The sequence below is a fragment of the Rhea pennata genome, chromosome 13, assembly GCF_028389875.1.
Source record: "Rhea pennata isolate bPtePen1 chromosome 13, bPtePen1.pri, whole genome shotgun sequence".
NCBI lineage: Eukaryota > Metazoa > Chordata > Aves > Rheiformes > Rheidae > Rhea > Rhea pennata.
In genome coordinates this window covers 2,026,168-2,051,795 of record NC_084675.1, presented here as the reverse complement: position 1 = coordinate 2,051,795, position 25,628 = coordinate 2,026,168, and the positions used below count along the sequence as shown (strand labels likewise).

The 25,628-nt window shown below is 48.3% G+C and overlaps 1 protein-coding gene across 3 annotated transcripts in view; it reads left to right on the top strand.

Annotated features, from left to right (window-relative positions):
• The window catches only part of CPNE2 (copine 2), an 89,422-nt gene that overhangs the window by 39,228 nt on the left and 24,566 nt on the right, over window positions 1-25,628 (top strand). For all 3 annotated transcript variants that reach the window (XM_062586198.1, XM_062586197.1, XM_062586199.1), the window contains exons 4-10: window positions 461-535; window positions 5,387-5,458; window positions 11,869-11,952; window positions 16,166-16,255; window positions 16,964-17,062; window positions 22,915-23,001; window positions 23,826-23,885. In XM_062586198.1, the coding sequence (XP_062442182.1) occupies window positions 461-535; window positions 5,387-5,458; window positions 11,869-11,952; window positions 16,166-16,255; window positions 16,964-17,062; window positions 22,915-23,001; window positions 23,826-23,885 (567 nt within the window). The remainder of the gene's footprint in view (window positions 1-460; window positions 536-5,386; window positions 5,459-11,868; window positions 11,953-16,165; window positions 16,256-16,963; window positions 17,063-22,914; window positions 23,002-23,825; window positions 23,886-25,628) is intronic.

The following is a 25,628-nucleotide window of genomic DNA, read 5'->3' as shown; positions in this document are numbered from 1 at the left end:
AGTATTTAAAATGCGGTAGAAAAGGTTGGCTTGTCACTTTTCATGGAACAAATCATGGTAACTCTGGCTCTGTGAGATCCCACGGACCCACACTGTGTGCCGATCTGCTCTGCAAGTCAAATTAGGGGCAGCATGTTACACAGATCGTTTTGGCTCATTGGCACTGCATGCCGTTTAACAGCTGCCTTGTCCCCCGAGGATTCAGCTGTGTCGGAGAGTGCTGCCATCGGAGCAGCCGTGTCCTGGGACTTGTTCTCGCGATGAGCAAAAAGAGCTTTGTTCAGGTGCCGGGGTTGGTGGTGGTAAGAGCGTTACCTTGGTCTGTTTTGATTGCCATGTCCATCTTTTGCTGGTGGGAATGCTTCATCAGAATTAACTAACGTGAGCAATGATCAGTTGGTTATGACTCTGCTTTTGATCACTTGTACAATCAAAACTTTATTTTCTTTGGCTTCTCTAGATCGTCTCCAGCAAGAAAATAACGCGAAGTCTCCTTCTGGGAAACGGCAAACCAGCTGGGAAAGGGATGATAACGGTACAGTTACTCATTTATGTTGCATGTTGAGTGTGTAAATACAGTTAATAAACTGGGGGCAAGGCAGGATACTTAGGTGGGGCCCAGGAGCCCGGGGTTTATGGTTTGTCACTAACTTCAGGTTCTTTGCCTCCCATTTGCTTGCCACCTTGGTCTATTTGGAGGATGAGGTTTTTCAAGTAGGGACCATCTTGCCCAATGTCCTTTGGGTGTCCAGCACTGTGAGACTTGGATCTTGATTTCCATCTCTGAGCGCTAAAATAAGAAAACCTAAATTTGGAGAAATACGAAGTAAATGCGTGTATGTTGTTGTTTGTTATCTTGTGATATAAAGTGTCTGTTCAGCCCTCCCTGGAGTAGACGGAGGTAAAAGGACTGATTAGGATGCTAATAGTCAGTGGTTTTGTTTGTAGTAAGAGGATGGGAGTTATGTGGTAGCAACAGGTCTCTTAGCAACAGCCTCTGCTCCTGATGCAGACCCCTTCAGGCAGTGGCATTCCCGCTGCTGATCTGTTTAGGGATATTTTTAAAAATGAAAAGACTAAATTTAGCCTCATTTCCCTTCTCCCAGCCTCTTGGATCTCTTTTCTGCGCTAGTTAGGTGCTTTGTTAGACTCATACCTGGGCAGCAAAGATGTGAGAGAAAAGGCTTTTCCTTCCGCTGTGTTACTTGAGATGGCCCACAAGGGGTTAAACCGCAGTTGGATCTAAAAAGCCTTAGAAGGGTTTAAAAGCAGTTTAAAAGACCAGGGTGCGGTTGTTGCAAGAGCATCTCCATTGCTGTGTGCTACAGAGATGGCGAAGCTACAGTCAGCTTTTCTCTCTTAATTGCTGCAATTAACCTTTAAATCCAAAAACAGAAGCAGCAACAAAGTTCACAAGCGGTACCTGATGCTGTGTGTCTTCCTGAGTCCTGGGCTCTACCTACCCTGTCAGACACTTGGGTAGGAAGACCTGGACCAGGCTAAAAGTTTCCAGTCAGTTTCCCAAGTTGCATGTTTTAAAGAACTTCTAATCGGTCACTAATATGCCATTAAGATCAAAGGGTTTAAGATGTCTAGTTCATTTTCTCCTATTTTTGTAATTTTCTGATTTGAGGTTTTTTTGCTCCTCCACTTAATCAGACTGGGTGATGAAAATAGACTGTGGCCAGCTCACGTGTGCTGGGAGCCCCTTTCCCTTGCGGTTGGGACAGCATTGGCTCCTGGTGAACCCCTGTGTTAGGACTATGAGTTTGGGGCTATAAGCAGCAACGGAGAAGGAGTCTTTTGCTTTGAACTCTGAAAATATCTATGCATACAAAATGTGGATTTTGGAGCCAAACACTACCTTCCTAAACCACGTTCCCTTCAACTTTTCCCAAGTATCCATTTTCTTAACTGCAGCACACAAATGTCATGGTGATGAGTGCAGTAGAGGTGCATTGACCGGATTGATGGAATCAAGAGAGGGTCCCGAAGCTTAAATAGATGAGGAAATCCCAAAGCATGTCTCTATTGGTATGAAACAATCCTGTATTTGTCAATCAATCCTGAGATCTTTTAACAGGAAAAGCCTCAATTTCTGTCACTTGAATAAAAGACGTACCTCTACCGGTTGAAGTGGTTTGTGGGTTATTATTGGCTGTGCTGGCCATGTGAAAATAGTACCAGGACCTACGTGTGGTATAAGCGTCTCGTTAGTCCCAGATACTGGTAATACTGGTGGGTTCTGTGACGAGGCTTTGGACACTGCATGGTGCTTTTAGCTCCACTAGAGCATCCTTGAAGTTGACTTCATTATGGAAATAGGGCTAGGGTTAATTCATTGCCTAATGGAGGCCTTCCATCTCCTCCCTTCCCCCCCTCCCCTTTCCACCCTCTTCAGCAGCTGAAAAGGAATTTCTCACTGCTTTGGAAAGGGCTTCATTGTGGTCAAGCTTGCATCTGCAAGCTTGTGGTCAGCATGCATCTGCCCAGTGAACCCTCAAATGTAGGGATGCGAGGCTGAGTATGTTCTTGTGAGGAGCGTGACCAGGGCAAATTTCTGCCTTGGCTCAGGTACTGATGCTGGTGGAAGGCGGGTAGGTTTTCAGTGCTCCCATCTATGAAGATGGGGGAGCTCTGCAGCTCACAAACCGTCGGGTCAATCAAAGGCGTTTTGAAAATGGACCAGAAAGGGACCCAAATGAGTTGACACATGGGTCAAACCTCCCTGTGAACACTTGCAAAGAAAAGTTCTCTTGGATCTGCTTCCCTACAGCTTCTGTTCCTGGCACTGTTTCCAGTGACCACATGTGGTCCAGGCCCACAAAGAACTGGGTGCAGGAGAAGACTGGTACAATGGCTTGTTTTAAAGTAAATAGGGAACAATCCACATATTTGAAAAAAAATATCCTTAAAGATATCCAAGTTTATGGTCCTTGGGGCAAACAGAGCCCTGCACAGGGTCTCCCCCTGGAGTTTATTATGCTCGTAGCACAAGGGAGCATCTCCACATTGCGTGTTTGGCTGAAGTGGAAGATCTCACACCAACAGTGTCCCTGAGCCCACTGGGAAGCTTGTGAGCACAAGCAACCTAAAGACAGGTATCCAGCCCTGTTTCCCGCAGCAGACATCATGATGCCAGCTGCGTGCTGTGGTTGGGATTTCTTTTTTATCTCTTTTAAGGATGGGAAGAGGGTCAGTCCTCTGCGGTCCCTCGGGACTCAAGTTTACACTCAGATCATGTGCCGTGACCAGCTCTGTCTGTGCTGGAGTCAGCCTGGGAAATGAACCTCCTCTTGTTCCTTAGATTAGGGTTTCTGTGGAGGTCCTAACACTGCCAGTCCCTCTCATGATGCAGAGAGTTACCTGCACGATTTGCCAGTAGGGGATTTATTCTGACTTTATCTACAATGATTCATAAATATATATGGAGGAGAGAGAAACATCGGTTTTGCTTGTAGTGAGCAGATCCTCCACCTGGGATATGACTGCACAGCACGTGCCGTCTTCAATAACTGCACAGAATACCTCCTGTTCCCCACTACCTACAAGCATGTTAAACCAAAGGTTTTTAACCAATCTTTCTGAACCCTCAGGTTAGTATTTGGACTTGTTTCTGGGTCCTATTTAGCTTCTCAAAGCTCTAGCCTGCCCCTTGGAATAAGTTCAACGCAAAGCACTTGTTGCTCCAGTTAGAAGTGAACATCTGGGCAGCGAGGGGTTGTATTTACTTGTTAAGTGGACTAAAGGGACCTGTCTTTGGTTAAAAGGCTTTGCTCTGATAGCTGTGCAGGAGCTGTGACTTGTTCCCTAGCCCAGCTGCCCAGGCAGATTCAGAGGCTGCAACTCTGTCCAATTAACGCTGCAAACTCATTGGTTTTCATACGTGCAAATAATCCTCTGATTGCTCATTCTGAGGAAAATTGTCCCCTTGATTTCACCGAGTTTTATAAAGGCCTAGCTGTAATTACTGTACTGTGTGTATATAGTTAAAAAAAAAAAAAAAAAAAAAAAAAAAAGCAGCCTCCTTGTGTGATCCAGCACAAGGCGATGCTTGGGAAGCTAATGCAATAATAAGGGGAAAAATGTCCACTCTGTGCTTCAGGGCGTCCTGCTGCTGTCTCCTTCCCTTTCTATCCATAGCTGCCCTGGGGCTGGGGGTGCTGAGGAAGAGGGTCCGCTGCGGAATTCTGTGCTGGACTGCGTTACGGCAGAGGAAAGGGCAAGGAGCAGAGTGACAGGGAACAGATGTCTGGGCAGGACACAGCCTTAAGGACAAAATATGAGTGATTCAGAAAATTACTGCTAACAGAAATGAATAAATTTTTTTTTTTTTTTAGTTATAAACATTCCCTTTCTTAAAATACCAAGAGACTCGTTAGACCATGTTCCAGACAAAACCGGCCCACTGGTGCTTGGCAGTCAAAGCCATTTTGAAGTGCATGTGCAAAACGTCTCTTAAATTGAAATAAGCTGGGCTGCGCTTGTGCCTGCTGCAGCTGGCCGGGAGCAAGGGCTGGGTTGTCAGCCGTGGGGCTGCACCTTTGGGTGATGCATGCCGAAGCCATCAGTGCGATCAGTGCGGCCTGAATTTCCCCCACGTGAAGCTTTTTTTTTTTTTTTTTTTTTTTTTTTTTTTTTTTTTCTTTTTCTTTCCTAGCCTGGTAAATAGGGGAAGAGGTGGCACAGCTTGTTGGCAAGGTTTTGCACAGCTCTTTCTCCCTCTCGGCTCTGTCCTTGGTGACTTCGCAATGTCCCGGAGCCCAGCAGGGACACATGGGAGCCCTCACACAGAGGAGGCAGGGTGAGATGGGCTCAGGCTTTGCTGTTGGATGTCTTGAATCCTTTTGCATGCCAGCCAGTTGAGAGAGGCTCCTTTCCGACGGGAAAGAGCTAACTGTGATGTGTGCTTGAGAGGCTTCGTCGTAACTGTTGACTTCCAGCCCTGCAAGTGAATGGGCTTTTCTAGACCCAGTCCCATGGATGAGGCTCTCCTAGGTTGGTTGGTGTCTCCAGGGCTCTGGCTGCGAGGTCAGCAATAGTGCAGGTGACGTATAAACTATCTCCTTGTGGAATAAATGACAGTGATAATGCAAAGGAAACTGGGGCTTTTTCTCCTTTTTTTTTTTTTTTTCCCCTTACAGGGAGCTGCTGGGGAGTAGGCTTTGGTCCCAAATTACCCATTGGTTGGCAAAGGTAAAATGAGTTTCACTGCTCAGAAGTGAAATACTATTGTTCAAATATACTCGCTTGGAAATAGGCTCTGCAGAAGTTAGGGAGGTATCTCCAGAGCATTTGTCCTCAGGTTCTGAATTCTCTGGTTTTTGCCTTAGTGTTCATTTACTTTTCAGGCTGAAAACAAATACAACTTTTCCTTGTCTTTCAGATAGCTGCCCAAGAGCTCTCGGATAACAGAGTGATTACTCTGAGCATGGCTGGCAGAAAACTGGATAAAAAGGTAAGCGGTATTACATCTACAAGATGCTGTTAAACATCTTTTCTTTATAGGATATGAGATCTAAAGAAATCTTTGCTTGTGGGTATAGAAGTGGCTGAAAACAGCCCTACTGGAGAAGGCGTTAGGCTGGGATTGGAGCTCTGGATTCAAGTCCTGCCTATGCCCCTGACTGCTGGGTAAATTTGTGCTTCTGTTTCTCTGCTGTCCCCGCAGTGCTTTCTTCATAATGCGCATGGAGTTGGAAAGATCATGTGTCACACCAGATCTGTGCACTGTCATGTCTTCAAGTCCAGTGTTTTGAGCCACGTTTGTTATTTTGGTGCCTATTTTTTGGAAAATTTGGACTGAACTGACAGTTTTGAGACCCTGCGAATCAAATCAGCATTTCAACAGCATTTCAAAAGTGCTGCCTGCTTGTTGCCTCTAGCCCATCTCTAAATTGAATAAATGTTATTTCATGTTTCAAATAGGAGGGCCTATCTTTTCCCAAGGAAGAAGCTTTGACCTTGTGGAAGTAGATAACACATGGATTTTGCTTTGTGCGTGATACACAGGAAACCGTAAGACTTTCTGAACAAAACAGTCTGACCTTATTTACCAAGCAACCAGAGCTATTCTTCTTAAACCAGCTCTGTTGCTAAGCAATCCATGGGATTTTTTTTTTCCCCTTCCTAGTCTCTCTGGAGCTCTGGATGAGCTCTGGAGCTCTGGAGCTGAGGATGGCCCTCAGCTTTCAAACCACAGTAAAGCAAACATCCAGGCAGAAGGGTATTTTGGGGGACAGAAATTTTGGGTTGTCCCATCCCATTGTCCAAAAGAGATGGATACAAAGTTTATTCAAGGATTTTTCTCAACCGTAGGTGACTGTTGTTTCCTGTCCCTCCCACTTTACCAGGTCTTGTACTCTGTAGTGAAAAGTGCTAAATGCCCCTGTGACATAATCCCCAAATAACTCAATTTTTCCAAATGGACTGGATGATGTCCTTGAACTAGTGGCTTCCTCTAAGACCTGAGAGTGAATTTTTTGTGTATCAGTGAAAATCCCTAATGCAACAATTTTCTTCTGGTGCTCCAAGAAAATGCCTCTGCTGTCTTGCCAAGCAAGAGATGAGATACCATGGCCGGCTGGGTACTATTCTTTGTGCTTTAGGGTCCTCTTACAGCAATGGCCATTTTGAAGAGCAGTGCTAAGGACCTGGGGCTGACCCTACAGCACTGGTACCTCAGGTATATGTGCATTTGTTATAATGGCAAGTTAGTTGGTGGCACTCCTTGCTCTATGGGCAAGAGTTACCTTTCTAACCTGATTTGTGATCAGGTTCCTCTGCCTGGTTATGCAAAGCTGAAATCTTGTGATATTGCTCACCTAGGGCATCATACTATGGGTCTGTGGACCTTCAGACCCAAAATCAAGATACGATAATTCAAATTCTACCTGCAACATTTTAGGCAGGCTTTTTGTGATATAGATATGCAGTTACACTGGCATAGGGACTCTGATGAACTTCAGGGAGACCTAGAAAGAATAGTGTTATTCAATAGATGTCAGCAGAAAGCTCTTTCCTCTGTAGCTTCAGGCTTCGCCTCGGTGACCACCTGCCATTACCAACAGCTAACTGTGTTTCTTTGCAGATTCCCGTAATGCGGAACAGCGCTGCGGTGCTCAGTCTTGGTAATGGGCAAAAGATGCTGATGTCATTTCAAAGTGAAAGACTTAGATTTTAAATTATCCTTGAGCATGTAAAAGGAAATTGGATTGAACTCAATTTTCTTAAAAGAAATCTTGAAATTCTCCATGACCTGGAATCCCCACTTTTCAGAAACTCTCTTCTCAGCAGAAGCACTCAATTTCCACGAGTGTCCCAGATCAGGTGCTTGTGTCTTTATCATCGTTATCGTAGCTTTAAACCTCTTTGCAGGCTGTGTCTACTGCGGTAGATTCAGTTTTCTTTACTGTTCCTGCTGGCCTTTCCCACCCAGAGCCAGTGATGAGAGTAATACGTTCATTACCAAAATCCTGCACAGAGCACAGACCCTTAGAAGTTGTGCTGCCTTCCAGCACGGGAGTGTGTTGCAGGGAAAATTGCAGCATTATCTGGTGACGATTAAATGCAGTATTGTGCCTGCTGGCACCTGCCACTGGCGTCACACTTACTTTGTCCTATGCTAGCTGTACAAGAACCCTTCCTGGCCTTTAGGCTTGTTATCAGTCTGAATTGGTCTGAATTTGTAAGAACTCAATACCAAGCATGTTTTTTTACAATGTAGGGTACAAGCGTGGGCTAATAGCAGGAGCCTTGAAAATAGATGACAGGCTGAAAAGAGTTGGTTGGGCTATAAACAACTCGCTCATGGGCAGTTATTGGTCATTGATGGAAGATAACAAGAGCAGCTAGGTAAAAACCAGGCAAGGGATGAGGCGCCTGATTGTGACCTGGGAGATAACCACCTCCAACCCAACACAGCCCATAGAAGGAGGGGGCAAGGCTATGGCCTGCCGGGAGACTCAAGCATCATCTTTGAGTCTCCTGGATAAGATCCTATGGGACATCATGGGGGGCCATGGGATCCTCTTGTTGCGCGTGCTGAGCCGAGGCCGTGGGCACCCATCTGCCTCAGGACCCCAGCTTGGTGAGGACCTTTCAACCCACTGAGCTGCCACCCAGGGCTGCGTACCATGATGTGTGTGCGTGTGTATGTATGCGTTTGCACGTTCCCCCTGTCCAGCTGTGTGGGGCACGAAGGTGTGAATGTCTGAGGGTGTGTGTTCCAGCTGTGAATTCTCAGCTTTTCTTCTAACTCTAAAACCATCTCAATAGAAAGCTTTGTGGATAAGTCAAATTTGGCCAGTTTCCTCTCTGGGTAGCGTGGTTAGACCTTTCCCTCCCTGGCAGCTGTGCTGCAAACACTGCCTGGAGCTGTGCTCAGCCCCAGGCAGCTCCTTCCCAGTGACCACCCCGATGCTGGGACCTTCCTCCAGCAAAGAGCAGATTCTTCCTCCACATCATGTCTGTTGTTTCTCCACATGCTGCTCACTACCTTGATTTAAATGGCAAGGCTTCACTGGGGGAAAGGTATTGGCAGCAGAGGCAGCCTGAGGATTTTGTCCCTCCTGACAGGTCATCTCTTTTTAGAGCTTTTTAAAGAAAAACGTAGCCTACAGGAAAAAAAATGTATTTTTAGCCAGGATCAGCCCTGATAAACATAGCCCTACAAACACTTGTACAACCCAGCTGTGGGGGCAGCAGGAGAACAGTGCGCGGGTGAGGTGCTTCGACACAGGCAGGTAGAGAGAATTGATGCTGAAAGCTCTACATTGTGGCACTGCATCTTGTGGAAGTGGCATCCCTTATCTGTGATGTGGCAAGACCCAGCTTGGATGAATGAGACGTTTGAACCAGTTTGCAGATCGGTCTGGTCTGCTGAGGCCTTTTCGTTGCTCAGTTTGTGTCTCCTGCCGGGCCTGTGTGGGTGAGGTGTTAGTGCCTGACATTTTAAAATAGCAGTCCACAATCCTGTGGCTTGGAGGCATCTTCTATCCTGCTTTGAATGGGGCAAGGCTGAGCAGACTTGCAAACTGGACCGCTCCACTGTGCATAGTATCCCATCAAACATCTTTCAAAGCTTGCTTCTGTCATTTGGACCAATGCCTGGACCAACTCTCGCTGGATAAGGAAACCATGGTGGGATGCAAGTTAAATGAGTGCAGGCAGGGTCAGGATCCTTGGGAATTAGGTACACATTGCTAGTTCTTTAATTTAACAGTAAAGCTTTAAAGCAGTGAGTTCAGGCTCCAGGTAAGCAGGATCAGAACTATGCCATAACCATTTGCCCTGTAAAAAGAATGTCCTGTTTTTCTTTCCCACAAATGTGTGAAAAATGGTAGGAGAAAAATAGAATCACCTCACCACAGAGAACCTCTCTGCCAGCTTTTATGGCCTGCTCTTCTCTACTGACTGGCTGTAAATAAAGTAAAATAAAATAAAAGCAGTCATCAGAGGTGACTCTGAATTTTGACCAAAGCAGGTTATGGCTTCTCCAAGCCCAAATGCTTTGCAGTGATTTACTTTTCCAGCTGGCTTTGGAAATGGGTAGGATTTGGATAGAAATGTTAGTTGGTTTTCTACTGGGTGGTTGCAAGGACCTGTGTCCTTAATAGCCCTTGCCTCTTGGGTTGTCTATGGAGGAGGGATCCCAGGGCTTCCGTGCTTCTTACCCACAGCTAGGAGTCTGCCTCTGTGTCCCAGCATGTCTCCTGGAAGCCCAGAGAGTCCCTGTTCAAACCAGTAGAAAATTCCTCTGGCTGTTCAGAGGATTCAGGCAGCTATCTCCACTTCAGCTGTGGGAGAAAACCCAGCTGAAAAGGCTTGAGCTCTTATTAAATATGAGATAATTTCAAATATTTTGGCTTTGGTTTGCTTTCAACCACTTCTTAGTTTTTCTGAATGGAAATGAGATTCCGCTTAGAAATACCAGAGTTTCTTTCTGATGGTGATCCAGCCTCCGCTGCTCTCTGTCCTGCTTTCTGGCTTTGGACCTACTGCCCAAAGCTGGACCGAGATCTTTGCCTGCTCACAGGCGACTCTGCAAGGGGAGCAAGTGTCCCAACGTAGACTGCCTGCAGATAGTAAGGAGGGATTTGTGTCTGCCTGTTTCTCATAAACCAGGAGAAAAACAGCCCTTTACCAGGGGCCTGTTTAATAAGGCGCTGGCGGGAAAGGCAAACACATGCTGACTGAAGTCTGCATATCTTGGAGGGTGTTGTATGATCTCTGTCAACACTAATGCAGCTTATGCCTTAAAGATTTGCTCTGCTCCTGCTTTATTGCTGTGTGTAGGAGTTTTTTCTTTTTTTTTCCTCCAAGACACTTGTGTGCTTCATATTTTTTTTTTCTTCTTTTAAGCATAGGATGTTTTTCTAAACCCAAGCTCCCAGCTGGGCTGTTTTCTGTAGCATCTTTTGCCTGCTGGGCGCTGGGCTCTTGGGAGTGCAATCCTGCGGGCGTACGCCCAGGGTGCCAAGTCACCCGCTGCATAAAAGCCAAACTGGGGAACGTGGTGGGAACAGCAAGATTTGCATGACTGGATCTTAAACGTCTGTGGGAATTGGCATCCCAGCAATCACAGCACGCTAGGGATGGAGATGGTGTCTCAAGAGATCACCCCACCTTCCCCTCTCCCTGAGACGGGATCACACAACCTGGCATGGTTCCATCCTGGCAGCGCTATGCTCTCCCGAGTGCTCCTGATACTCGGGCACCGTGCAGGATCGTGTGCACAGCATTGTGTCGCAGGCTATTTCTTGGCTGCGAGAGTTCATAAAGGTTTTCACAGTGCCGCCCTGCTTGGTGTGCTCTCCGGCATTCCCAGGATCCTAGCTCAGTTGCTCCTATCAGATTTTGAGCTTTTTCTGCAGGTAGAGCTCTGTCCCTGTTGATTTTTAAAAAGTGTCACGTTCAGCCGGTCCCAGGACCGATGACATCGGCAAGCAGTGCAGTATCACGGTGCTGCAAGCTGCATCGTTAGCCTGGGTATCAGAGGAGGAACACAAGGGTGCTTTATCTCCTGAATGTCACTGCTGATAACCGGCTTCTTTGCTCAGCGACTTGATAGTGAAATAACACCATTGCTTTCTTCTGTACTCGGTGAATGAAAAGCATGACGGAAGAATTAAATTATACCTATCTCAAGGAAAAAGGAGATCTGTGCAGCAGCCTTTTTTTATTGACGGTGGCTCAACGGGAGGACACCAAAGTGGGCTGGGTCCTACCAGCGCTACCTCGACTTTTGGTGGGTTGGCCGGCGAGTGGCACGTGTGGGGCTGTTTCTTTGTTCAATGATAGCATCTGCATAAAGACCCGATTGTAACACAGATCTGCACTCGTGTAACCATAGGTGGGATTTTAAGATCATTCTTTCAGTTGGCCTGGAGACACGCTTTTTGACTGATTTTAAAGCTGTCTTTTATCAGTCTGGCTTCCCAGTGCAAGCTGGGAACTACATAAGAGTTCCTACATTTCTGGTAAATGCAGAGGTGAGCTTGGTGGCTTGCCTTGTGGTGTTTCCATACCTGCTATTGATGGATGACTGTGACCCTCGTGCGAGCAGAGTCAGGCCAGAGCTGAGGCACCTTGAGATCTTCTCTGAGATCTATGGCAGACTACACCTCACATTTGTATGTGGTCTGCTTGGCAATAACCTACCCACTAGTCTTGCCCGGTTGACTGTGGGACGTTCAGTAAGGCCTGTGGTCAGTTGGGCTCTTGTCCACCTTCAGTCTGGTCCAATGTCCATCCATTGATAGACTTACAGGAAAAGGGAGGGAACGTCTTGCTTGGCTCAGCTGTTGCTTGACCGTGAACCAGTTGCTTGAAAATCAATGTGTAACCCATACTTTTGTTCTTCCCCAGGACCTGTTTGGAAAGTCAGATCCGTTCTTAGAGTTCTATAAGCCAGGTGATGATGGGAAATGGATGCTGGTCCACAGAACAGAGGTGAGTGGTACTCTGACTGTAGTTACTGAAATACCACTGATGTTAAATTAGCTTTTTTTGTCTTTTGTTGTCATTATCTTGTTGATCACTGATAACAGGTGGATGGCAATCAGGGATTTTGAAAGCACATTGCTGCTTGCCCTATCATGCTGAGGCTACTGGACTCAGGCAAATGAAGACTTATTGAGGCTAGATTTTTTTAAAAGAGCTATAAGTCTTTTTTTATGCTATTCACTACTGTATCCACTAAGCAGAGAAGGCAGTAGTCTCTTAACCTCATTACTTGACTCCTTCAACCTAGATGCAATTTGGATTTGTATTTATTTTGTTATTTAGTTTGGATCTGTATTTATTTCATGCAATCCAGGTGTCCCAGACACACTCTTGGTTGTGAGGCCACTTAGGCGTGAGTCAAAGGGGTGGTGGGAGGGAAGGCAAACCATCGATCCTGGCTCAGCCTCAGTGCTAGCTGTGGCCCGGATTACTCTTCCCCCATGTGAGGGAGCAGCAGGAAGAGCCATGACCCAGGAGAACCAAAGTTGGGAGAGGAGGTAAGTGCAGGCAGGAGGTGGCGCAGGTGGAATGGCAGTGGGAAAGAGGTTAGAAGAAGCATTGTCAGGTCTTGAGGAGGCTGCACAGATATCTCCAGCTTCTACTACATGAGCATCTGGGCCTTATGTTTAATGGTGCTGGAGCCCTAGCCAAGGAGGAAGCTAGGTTTGTGCTTTGGTCCAGATGTGTGTGGTCATGGGCAGCAAAACCTTCTCCACCCCCTGTTCACATTTGTTGCAATATTTTGCTCCGAGCTCCCTTCTGTTTACGTTCTTAAGTTGCTAAAGCTAACAATACTATGAAGGAAAATACAGTGCAGGCAGGGAACGTTCCAGAAGAGAAGCTGCAGTGCTCTAGGCCACCGGCACCTCAAGTGCCTTCCCAGCTCACCGATGGGGCAGTTGCCGTCCTCGCGATTCGCGCTGTGGAGAGAGCTGCAATGCGGAGGGGCGAGAGGAGCAGGCTGAGCATTTCCAAAGCAGGCGGTGAAGGTCTGGACCCCGAGGAGGAAGGTGAAAGTGCAGGCCAGCGTGAAGCAGAAGGTGCTCGGAGGCTTCCCAGGCGACAGGCCGTGGCAAAGCTGAGCCAGGCGTGCTGCTGGCAATCTGCTGCAGGGGCACGTGCTATGGCACTCCTGCTTTCCCTTCCAGCTTTGCTGCGAGAGACGGGACGACCCTCGGCGCTCTGCTTTTTTTAAAGGCAGGCTAGTAAGTGCAAGAGTGTCCAACCACACTGCATTTCACACCCCTCTTTTTCTTTCCCCCGAACGCTTGATTAAGGATCCCAGGGTCCCACTGTAGGAAATTATTGCAACAAAACACAAGGTGAACTCCTGCAGAAGGGGAAAGGTGATACTTAGCAACTTTGTTAATAAGTGAGCTGATTTTTCCCACCACTATTCATTCTGTCAAAGATTTCAGTCACTTGCACGTGCCCATAAGCACCAAGATGTGTGTACCAAATGGTCCAGTCAGGATCACTTGTATGTGGCACACAGGAGAAAAGACACCAGCTGAGTCCTCATCACGTCTCTTGGATTTTTCTTGATTGGTGATGATGACCTAGGTTTTGGACAGATCTTTCCTGTCCTTTAGGAGTCTCCAGGTGCTATGGGGATTGTCCTTATCTTCAGACTCTTGCTTGCTCCTGCCTCTACAGCTTCTAGAAGTTGCTGCCTGTTGTCTGCTTTTCTTTGTCTGAGATATATGTTTGGGATGTAGATATCTCTGTGGCCACAGCCTGCCTTCTTGTTGAGCTAGCAGGAGGAGGACCGGCGCATGTGATGGGCAATAATCCTGTTGCCATCCTCCTGTAGTCAGAGTGCAGCTTTTCCATGGACGAGTTGTCCACGCTGTGGTCTTATTGGAGCACAGATCTGTCCTTGACACAGGCAACACAACTTAACAATTTTCCTGCTGGGAGCAATGTCCTTCGTTATTGATATAGGCCACCATTTTAGCCCCAGTTCTGTTGTTTTTTCTGGCACTTTCCCACACATGTTCCCATTCACGTATCATTCACGCTCTTTATTTCTTTTGTAAGTCCCTGCACTGTGGGGACAAGCTGGGATCATGCTATTTGGTCATTTCCTGCTGTTTAGTGGGGATAACTGGGCCCCAACTTAGAAAACATATAAACATATTTTTCCGACGTGTGGATTTTGAGCGTCCTCCAATCCTTTCCTCTCAGAAAAGATACAGGGTCTGGGAACGTCACCGTGTGTGGCTGTGGGGCATCTGTCTTTGGGATCTCTGTGAGCAGGTCAGTTGGCTTAAATAGAGCTGATTTTTCCTCCGGATTGCTCCCCAGGTCCCTGCCACCGGCTGTCCCGTCCTTTGGTGACCGAGGGCCTAGCCAGGTTTTTTTAAGTGGCTGATGCAGGGGAGGAAATTTTGCATGCTTTACGGGCTCTCCAATAGCTTCGTTCTTCCCAGCCCTGGAAGTAAACGCTGCCCTCGGAGGAACCCCGAGCCAGAGGAATAACTTCACATTTTTGAGACTGGATACAAAGAAGAAGACGTTACCTGTTCTCGCAGCTTTTGGCGGGTGAATGTAATTTGCTGCTAGTCTGCGCCTAGTATTTGTCGTGCCACAGCGGAGGTGTCCGACAGGGAAGGATTAGTGTGCCCGTTACAGCATGTTATTTAAGGGAAAGTGTGAATGCCCAGCTGGGTGCTGGGTGCCGAAACGAGTCCGGCTCCTTCCGCACACCCACCCTCGGGCCCTCGGTGTCTGGCAGCATATGGGCACCGTAGCGCCCGCGTTCCTGGGGCGCGTGGGCTCCTCCCTGCTCTTTCCAACCTCGTGGAGGAGGTGTTTACAAATTGCCCGCTAAACCGCGCTCGCAGTGTCAGGGTTTTTTCCCCCCTTCTCTCATGGGAGCCTGTCTGTAAAGATAAAAGCCCGTTCACTGTGTGGTTATTTCCCAGCTCCGTCCTGTAGCAGCGATGACAGACTTGTTCCTCACCTGGCTGAGCTGGTGGTGGGCACAGCAGAAGGACCTGATGGCTTTGGGGAAAGGGGAGGGCTGCTTTCACCTAGTGGCACAAATCTCCACCTCTGTCATATTGGCACAGAGTAGGATTAATTTGCAGTCTACCCTTTGCTGCCCAGTGTCTGAGTTTCCTGATTTTTTTTCTTCTTCTTCATTTCCTTTTTCCTTTGAACCAGAAGAAACTTGGTGCTTCAGTAATAACCTGCTGCAGTGAGTTCTATGGGTTATAACCCCTCCATGCCTAAGGAAATGGGATATTTTCAGGTGCATCTTGTGTTCTGGTTTATCTTAAAATGAGAAGGCACTGTAACATTGAGCTCTGTGTAACACTGGCCTTTAAACCTTCCCAAATGGCTATTTTATCAGGCCTGTGTCTTGTGATATGAATGAGCATGTATAAATCAGTTTACCAGTCCCTCCCCTCATTGCCGTTGCTGTCATGCTTCCTGTTCCTCCTTTTTCCTAATGAAAACATATAGTAAAATGACTTACTGGGGTGAATTTTTGCTGCTGCTGCTGCAGGGAGAAAAGATATCACGAAAAGGCTGTGATTCATTCTGTGCCACGGCTCTGGCACCTCTGAACATTGTGCTCCAGACTAAAAATCAGATGAACCTTTCTTTTTGAGACAAGCATCTTTGTAGAAGAGGGTCTTCGTGTGCCCTGCAGGCAGCTCTGATATGCACAGAAATATACCCAGAGCCTGCTAGTGTTTGCTTAGCCCTCCAGGTTTCCACCAAGCGATTACATTCTCTCAGTCAAATAGAGAGTAGATGTCAAAAGGTGTCAGTTGTATTTCTTCAGCTCAGGCAGATGTTACATGGACAAGGTGAGAGATGTGGACTTGCTGCGGGTTGCTGCCTGTGCTGTTTTGTCCAGCAAGTTTCCTTAATTGCCCCTGGAGGTGGTTCACCAGAGGTGATGCAAGCAGATACATTGTACCTCGTGCTTGCTGTCACCTAGGAACCAGCAGCTGGGGAACTGCTGCATCTCAGCTGAGGAGGCGGAAAAGGAAGGAGATAGGACTTTCTGCAGCATGCCTGGCCTTCCCCCCCCCTGAGAATTTGATCCAAGGCTTCTCTTGGAAACCCGTCCCCTACTGTGTGCTCAACTCTCCTCATTCATGTTTGCCTGTAGTGATTCCATCTCTACGTTCTCACCCCGCAGGTGATCAAGTACACGTTGGACCCTGTCTGGAAGCCGTTCACTGTGCCTTTAGTGTCACTGTGCGATGGAGACATAGAGAAGCTGATAAAGGTGACTGTGCGGCTCTTCAGCTGGTATTGTGGTGGTGGGCCTCTGTGGTGCCCTCCTTTAGGACACCCCATGGCACGTTTATAAGAAACTTGTTTTGGGCTCTCCTAAGGGAGGAATTGGAAACCTCGACAAGTGATGCTACTGGCCCTGCCTGTTGTAAGGGCAGCTGCATTCCCTTGGCTTAGTGCAGGACAAGTGTGAGCACACAAATTCACTGCTGACCATTAGGAAGTGTTGCGGCTGGCACCCACCAGCAGAGAGCCTGGGGGATCACCGAGGGTGCTCCTGAGATCCTTGTGCTCCAGCCTACTTGCTCCCAGCTCTCCAGTTTTCTCTCTAGGGTGGCATTAGCAGATCAGTGCAAGAGGCACTAGGCATCTGGCAGCCCCTGGGATGGGCTCCCAACAGCCTGGGCAACCCATGAGTGGTCATGGCATTGGCTGCAGCAGGCAGTGAGAAGCGTGGAGCGTGGGGGTGTTTTGCACAGCTGCAAGGCACCACTCTGGCTGCTGTGCAATGAGGCAGACTGGCTGCAGAGCCTCCCCAGGCTGCTCTGCCATGGACGGCATGGGGCAGAGATGGCCTCTCCACTTGAGGCAGGAAGATGAGACTTGTTCGTGGACAGCCCAGAGAGAGAATATGCATTTTGCACTCCTAATGGTGAATGCTGCCTGTGTCTGAGATTGGTTTGTGCTCCTTGTGCCCTAGGTCATGTGTTACGACTATGACAGTGATGGAGGACACGACTTCATCGGGGAGTTTCAGATCTCAGTGGCCAGGATGTGTGAAGCCCAAGATGCCTTTCCAGTAAGTGCTGATGATTCCTGGGAGGAAGAGCAAGGAAGGGTCAGTGGAGGCGGCTGACGATGGAGTGGGTTATTTAGGAGTTTTTTGCTTCTCACAGTGGGACCTTGAACCTGTGCTGGGGTTAGTGAAGGCCCTGAGAAGAGGTCAAGTCCCAATCCCTTTCTCCTCCCACCCACACTATGAGTGAGTCACATCACTTTTGTGACTAAAACAGCTAAGTTAGAGAGGGCTAAGGCAGTCTTGTCTGAGAAGCAGGCTCAGCGGAGATGTCTGGAGTGTCGGCTAGAGTCATCAGAGACGTAATAGTTTGAAGCTCATGTTGCTGACACCATCTCCTATGTTCTCCTGTGCTCCTTGCTTTGCTGTTGAGTTTGCTCTGTGATTTTTTTTTTTGGGGGGGGGGTAAGGGGGGGATCAGAAGGGGAGGGTGCATCTATCTTTCCTCTCCTGGTGAATAACCATGTGACATGCTGTTTGGACTCTGCCCTGCCACAGCGACCACCTGATCTTGAGAGGTGGTGCCAACTTCCACACAAGTCAGCATTGGGTTTGTGACAAAAAGTGTCCCTGTCTTTCTGCTAAAATGCCAAGCAAAATTCTTTTCAGATGTTGCCTGATTCAAGGCATGTTGTGAGAAGACTTTTGGATAAACAAGGCTTTTTATAGCCATCATATCTAGGATTAAAAGCTAGAGGAGGTATTGGCTGAGAAGTGGATGTCTGTAAAACACAGAACTCGCAGCCAAATTAGAAAAGTTTCCCAGCTGGGAAACTGAGGCCCGAAGAGGAAGTGTCCTGTCCAAGACTCACAGGCTGTTTGTGCCAAAGTTAGGGATTGAGCCCCTTTTTCCACTGCAATTGATCCCTACAGCCTAGCCTTAAAATCCTCTTTTCTCCCCATCAGACACTGAGAGATGCTGGTTATAAGACAGAGTTAAATTCGCTTTGATGTGTGTCTGTGCTCCCAGGCCCCTGTGGCTAACGCATCTGAGAGCATGGCATGGGTACAGCTGAGGATGGGCCTCTTTCTGCCTCTTTCCCTTGCACGACTTGTCCGTTACTGTCTGCCAGTGCCCTTGGGAACACCAGTGGTATTTGGGCACAGATGAAGGCTGCCTCGGAAAAGGTCAGGCGCCATCCATTCCCCGGGAAATCTGTCCCCCAGCACGCCCCAGCCAACGCTGCTCTCCCGAGCTGAGCTGGCTGCAGGCTCTGAGTAGAGAAAGCTGTCTCCAAAAGCGAGCGAGCGCTGCTGTTCACCGCCTTGTATCGCATCATCCCTTCTCCCTGAGGCGGATCCTCGTGACCTGTCTCATCCTTTGGGGTGGCCATGTTGATGAGAGTAAATAGAGAAAGAGCAACAGAGATGTTCTCGCCGTCAACCACCCACAGTGTGCTGCTGTGTTTGCCAGCACTGTCTGATCATGGCCTGTCTGGGAAGGGGGGTGAAATGTTCTTCCAACATCCAGAGCACTTTGGTTCAGACTCTGCTCATAACTTAGTTGAAAGGATGGTTTCCTGTCTGCCTAGAGCAGCTGTTCCAGCTGCAAACTGGTGGAGACAAACGTGTCCCACTGGCTGAACTGTGTTGCTGAACGCTTCCGTGAACACTGTTGGTATTTGGAACATCACCTGCAGCTTCACTGATCTCTATGGGTTCCTCGGGGAAACTGAGGCAAGGGAAAATTTCACCTTGTCTGAACGAAGACTCCTACTCCTGGTGTTGTGTTTTGTGTGCATTTTAACTAATTCTTGTGCGAGGGCATGGGAGTGCTCTTATCTTCTCTATTCCTTTACACCATTTCTGTTCAACAACCAGTTGCAATGGCCAGACAGACTGCTGGGATGGATGGACTGTCAGGCTATAGCTGCAGCTCCAGGCTGGTGCCGGGGTTATAGTATTGCACTCTTAGCTTTAAGGCTTTGCTGTCTTTATGATCTTCCCCTTACTGTGCCTAGAAACTGCTTGTAGCTCTGAGCTTGCCGCAGGCTAGAGCCCTTGGGTGGTAGCGATCACCTCCCAGCGCATCAAAAAGGATGTGTTTGTGGAAACCTCTGATACTGGGATAGTTTGGGATCGGGATGCAGCAGCAGAGCACCAACAAAATTTTCTGCACTTATTGCAGGGAGTTAGCTGTGAATTCTTAGCTGTGTAAGATTGGGGGAAAAAACTACTCCTTTTAGTGTGTTCATAGTCCAGCCTCTTCCTTAGCCACAGCTTTTCCCTCTGGGCTAAGAAGTTCTGCTCTACTAAATCGTAGTGTCTTTCTCCAGGGCCTAGGCCACACTGGCCCTATCAACCAGTGCTGCTCTTCCTGTGGGCTCTTGTCAGAATGATTCAGGCACTTACTTTCTGCCCTAGAGGTTTTTATTTCTGTTTTGTTGATTGGGGGTTTTTTCCTGGATGCTCTGGTATTTGACCTATACTGGGATATGAGATGGCTGAAATTCTTGGCCAAATATGCTTTTATTTATATGCACTGCAAGAGCTGCAGTGCAACAGGCAGCTGAGTGTTGAGCCCCATTTGCTCTGTCTGGTTTTGTTGGCTGCCTGGAAGGCTGTCCAGCAAGATCTCTTCTCACCTCATCCCTTGCTGTCCCATCCCTTCCCTGGTCACACGTTCCTATGCAATAGAGTAGTCAGTGGCCGGCCTGTGGTGCTGTGCTCTGAGGAACTATGTGGTGCTGCTGTATGGATGGTTACATTTCAGGATCCGAGCTCCATCCCAGCTCTGCCCCAGACCTATAAAGGCTTAGGGTAGGTGGAGAAGGCCATATCCAGAGCATCTGTCTCAGCACTGAAGCCAGACCAGGCGCCTGCTTTGAGCTAATCTTTTCCTTTTATTTAAAAGCCAGGGGAGTAGGCTACCAGGGCTGCCAGGGTCCAGCTAACCTAGTGCAGGCAGAGCTGGTTGCTACCAACATTGGATGTCAGGGTCTCACCCACCTCTGTCCCTGCCTGTGCAGGATCAGGCAGCTCTGGGTATCCAGCTTTGGCATTCGTGTGAGAACGCAAACGATGCAGTCAGCATGTGGCTTGGCCCTTCAGTCCTCATTCTTGCCAGTGGATCATGGGTGGAAGTGCTCTGCTCCTATGTCCTGGGGAGATTCGTGGCAGAGCGTGCTTTGGGGGCCTCTCCTAGGGGAACACCACCTTCATCTTGTCGTGTGAGATCTGATGTTTGCAAGTTTGCAGACTGCTGCCAAGGGTGAGTAAGGGAGCAAAGAAAAGCAGATCTGTGGTCAGCAAGCTTAAATTCCCTGCAGAAGGTCTGCCCCTTCCCCACAGGGTCTCAGAGGGGACTGTCAATTGGAGAAGGCTGGGAGCTGCTGAGGGAGGTGCTGCTAGGTCCCACCAATACCTGGGCACAAATGGAAGAGCAGTAGCTGCCAGTCCCCTCTGTGTCCAAGACTGAGCCAAAATGCCTCGTCTCTGACCTCCTGTGGGCTCTCCTCGGTGCTGCCACTGGTTTGGGAGCAGAGAAGTCACAAGAAGGAGGGCAGAGCCAGGCAGATCCCCTGCAATAACTTGCAAATGCGTGCACAAGTGTCTTGTTTACTGTCTGCTCCTGCCTTGTGACAGCTCAGGATTGGCAAAACTCCTCGGCTTTTACTTTTGTGTGTGTCTAGTCCCCCGTGCTTCTAAATTCAGCTGTCTGCTCTAAATAGTCCTGCAGCCTCATCAGTTCAGATCCCGGGAGTGACTACTATGTGTCTCCCTTGGCTCCCTTCGCCTGCTTATGCGGCTGCCCAGAGCTCGCCTGGTTGGCATTCAGACCCCGTCTCCTAGCTTTGCTTTGCCTCCATATTCTCATGTCCGTTCACCAAAGCTGATGAAGATGCTGCTTTACTCTTTCCTCATCAGGAGAAGTTTTTTTTCCAGTGTAGGAAAGGGACATGCCATGCTCAGGTCCTTTGAGGAGGTGATGGGGAGTCATTTGGCGGAGCAGTTTTAAGGGCTAGGCACCCAGAGCTCAGTAGCACAGTAGGACTTTGGTACCTGTTTGTCAAAGCCCATCTCTTTGAGCCCTGATGTGCTGAGCTGATCTCCAAGCCCAGGCCACTTGTTTTAGGTAACCAAATGCATCTGAGTTGCCTTGAGAACTCACCCTGCTGATGGCTCCTTCCCAAACCGTGTATGATCCTGGCAAATGAAATACAGGTCTATTTAGCTGCTGAGCCAGAAGGAGGGAGCTGCAACTGGGTGCTCTGCAGTTAAAATCTCAGGCCCTAGGGAGGTCTCTGGGGCCTGATGAGTATGCTGTTTAGTGGAGAAATGATTAGGGAAGATTAGGAGTTTACTGCTGTGGACAAGAGAGGACGTTTGCTGTCTTGGTGCTCTACTTCCTCTCTTCCTCCAGTTGTAAAATTGACATTATATTTCCCTCCCTTTGCCTGTAGTCTTTCTTCACTGATTCTTAGCAATCTCCAGCCATGGCCAGATTGTGGTAAGAAAGCAGCTGAGAGCTCAGCATAAAGTGATGTATTTACCCATAGGGATCTGACCGGCATTGATTCCTCCCTCCAACTCCTGTTGGGTCCTCTTGCAGCACTACTCAAGCTTTTCCCTTGTAACTACCCCAGCTTTTATCCTGCCGTCTGCACCCTTTGCACTCTTCCTCCTTCCAGCCTCTACCCTCCCTTTCTTTCTCTGTCCCTCCTAATCCTTCTCTCCTTGGTCGCTTCTATTCTACAAACACCTCCTTGAACATTGAGTTTGCTCCAGGCATCTCCTGATCTCTCACCCCACTTTCTCCCCAGCCTATTGCACTCTGATGAGCTCTGATCTCCTTCCAAGCTGTCAGCTGCATGGTTCCTCCTCCTCTTGTGAGCTCCTTGGAAGTGAGGCCATTTCTTTGCTTCCTATTGGACATGTTTATTGCTTGCTGGAGGGGAGAACTAGTGGGGGAAATTACTAGAATTGCACTCAGGCAAGTGGAGAGCTGTAAACTAGCTGGCTATCTATAGCAAAGTGTTTTTTTCCTGGAGAAGCTAAATTCACATAGCCGTGAAGAAAATCCTGAAGAGCTAGGCTGGCTTATCAGTACTGCCAACATCCTAGGCAGAGGGGAATTATGCAGCCTCCAGCAGCTATGGGAGCAGTGGGCCATGCTTCAGAGGGGGAAGAAATACCAGGTAGTCACGAGAGTGATGCCGTGATTGATCACACCATGGGCTGTCCACTCTGGGTCCACGGGCTGATGCTGTTGAATGATGTCTGTGGAGCCTGAAGTGGCTGCGAGTGGCCCCGGCGAAAGGCAGGAGGCATTTCTTCAGCTGCCAGCAGTTCTCTGCCAGCTCTTGGAGAAAGACGAGGCTGGGCAACAGGTTGCTGCAGGGAGCCAAGTTCAGACCAGCTGGGAACATCCCACAGTGGCTGGATGGATCAATGTAGGAGTCACCTGCTAGCATGTTGGAGTGACCCAGCTGGATTTTCTGTGCAGTTTGTTTGAATTTGGGGAATTCTGTCAACAGATTTGTATTTTGCCTTTGGTCAGGCTGTGAAATGTGAAGTTTGCATGCAGGAAATTTACTTTCTGAACATTCAAAGAGGCTTTTTATTTTTCCTAGAGCTTGTGAAGACAGATTCTGGCTGCCCTAATCATTAGTGTGTTGTCCCAATTGTTAGGGTAGCGTTACAGGACTCTGCAGCATTCAGGCTGTTCGGTCTTCTACCTCAGGATGTGGCCAGACCCTGCAAAGGGGACATGGTTCATGCTGTCACCATCGTTGTTTGGCGTGTATGGCGGCTGGCTGTGCAAGTCCAGGTTGGCTAATCGGTTCACAGAGCTTGCTGCTGACTGGGACAGCCCAGCACCACTTTCATGTTGGTGTCTGTGTTGTGTGTTGCAGCTAGAGCTAGAGTGCATTAATCCCAAAAAGCAAAAGAAGAAAAAGAATTACAAGAACTCTGGGATCATCATCGTCAAGTCCTGCAAAGTGAGTACAAAGCTCGGATATTTCATTCTATTCCTTGCCCAGTTTGAATCTTTAAATTTCATGGAGCTTTTTTTCTGCTCCCTTCCACCTCCATAGCTCCTGCATTTCCGAGTGCCGTTCCTATGGAGTACACAACTTCTTTCCATCCCTGGCTTCTCTCCACTTGGCACACTAATGATTACACCCATTTGCTCTGTCATTGGTGCCTTGTGCTGGAGTAAATTGCTAGTGTCATCCTGAGCCCAGGTGGGTGGCTGGCCACGTTCCCAAGGAGGAGCACAATTCTCATGTGGGCAGTGTCAGCCCAAGCTACTGGATTGGCAGAAACCCATTTGCTCAGTGTGTCCTTTGGAAGCAAGCATTGATTCTGGGTGACAAAAATCCTTTTTCTACACCGTGGGGCTAGTGGAGTCCTCCATTCATGTAGCAGATGCATACAGGGGAGTGTGTGTGTTTACAAAGCCCTTCCCGTACCAGATCTGCAGATGGCGTGAGGCTGTGTTGGCTGTGGGAAGAAGGTCAGGTCAGTTCAGTTCGCCACCACTGACACTTTCAGCTCTCAAAGTCCCCTGTTCAAGCCTTTTACGTAGGCTATTAACTGATGTTCTGGCCCTGCTTGGCCCCACTTCATGCGTCATTCATGAAGTGCCAAAATGGACGCTTCATAGGAAAGCCAAGTGCTTCTTGCCATTTGCTTTGCAGCATGGATAAAGTTTCCTGAAGACACAGAAGCACGATCACTGGAGACTCAGGCAGTTTCAGTGGGATTTTTTTTTCCTGCAATGATGAGGATTGCTGAAACCTTTCCTTTGTGTTTGTTTCAGATAACCAGAGATTTCTCCTTCCTGGACTACATCCTGGGAGGCTGCCAACTGATGTTTACTGTAAGGGCTTTTGCTGCTTTTTGTCCACTAATGGTAACAAATTCAAAAATGCCAGAATGGGGGAGGGCTTCTCTGCATGAGACTCTACCAAGATGGGCATTAAATTATAGATGCAGGTGGCTGAACATTGGCCAGCTTAGCTATGGAGCTGGATGTGGCAGGCTTCGTTGAGTGGGGTTTGATGGCAAGAAGGAGGTGCCATACTTTGCTTTTAAGCTACATAGTATCGGGACTTTCTGGATTGTTACAGCAATACTCAGGTCCGGCAGCCTAGCTAGCTAGTTTTCAGGACAAATGTTTAAGACCAGACTTCCATAAAGACCTTCTTCTGAGTCTTCATGAAGTTTTACCGACTTATCTCCCAAGTTTTGGAGCAGCATTTCCTCATCTCTGCCTAAACGTAGGATTGTTACCCGTACAACAAGTGGCCGCCCTTCCAAGGATGGGCAATACTAACTTCAGCTTGTTTGGAGGGAGCCCTGAGCAGGAGACCCTGTCCTGGAGAGACCTCATGTGCCCTCTCCCAGTCTGCACCAGCCTGGCATTTCCTCTGCTCCGAGGGGGCAGTCTGATCATCTCTTGAGGTCTGCTTGTTACTGGTTTTAGCCACCAGCTGGATTTTTGAGCAAGATTTGCTTATTTCAGACTCAACTGAGAGGCTTTCGGCAGTTAATAAGATGATGTTCTGAATTCTTAATTGCATTTCAACCCTCATTTGATCTGGAGCATGAGCACTTTGTCAAGAGTAATTAAAAGAGGAAGTCACAACCCTTGAGTGAAACCACGACAGAAAATAAGTGGGCTTCCCCCCGCCCCAACGCTTTAGCCTTTTAATTTCTGCAAACTTTTCTGATAGAGTATCTAGACAGCTCTGGGCACACCCACCATTTCAATTTTTATTTTGTTGTCTTGTCTAAAAACATGGTGGGGGGGGAAGTAGGAGGAGGAGGAGGAAGAAGAGTTGCCATAGAAACAGGAACAAGTGCAAGAGCTTTTTATATGCCATTCTACTGCTGTGTGCTAAGGTCTTGGTGTGAAAAAGTGAATAGGAGAGGAAGATCATTAAGTTTACTGGTAGCACAAAGCTCTCATATAAATGAGTCTGCCTCCTCGTTTGAAAATATGCTGGTTTTTGGAGGGCACTGGGGCTTTTCCCCTCCTAAGGCAACTGGGGTTTTTGATTTGTGTTTTGCCTGGGTAGATTTTTGCATTGTGTATGGCAGGTGCAATACCCTGCTGAAATGCCAGAGCAGGGAGGAGACTGCAGGGTGTGCGCTGCCTCGCTGACGTTCGCGTCGCGGGAGACGACGAGGAGCTGGAAGAAGAGGTTGCTGCTGGAGAGGAGCATTAAAGCTGTAGGGAAGTGGGGATCTAAAACCAGTCCTTCTGCCCGTCTGCTTTGTACTAGCAGGAGATTGGCTGCATCCCTAAGAAAGGTGTTGTCCAAGGGCTGCTTGGTCCCTTGGTAGTGTCCTGGGGCAGTGCTGTTATGTGCCTGGCTCATGTGGCGCCACCTCCCTGTGCCTCAGTTTCCCTCTTGCTCTCTGACAGCACTAGAGGCTTTCTGAGGCTGGGATCCTGCATCTGTGCAGGGCTCAGTGTGGGAGGATTTGATCTTCCCTGGCCCTCGAGGTGCCGCTGGATACCAGTAACACAGGAGTATGTCGGCGGGGAAGAGGAGACCTCGGACCAGGCCATCTTCGCAGGGAAGAGCAGGGTCAGCCTGCCTTTGAGGGGAGCTGA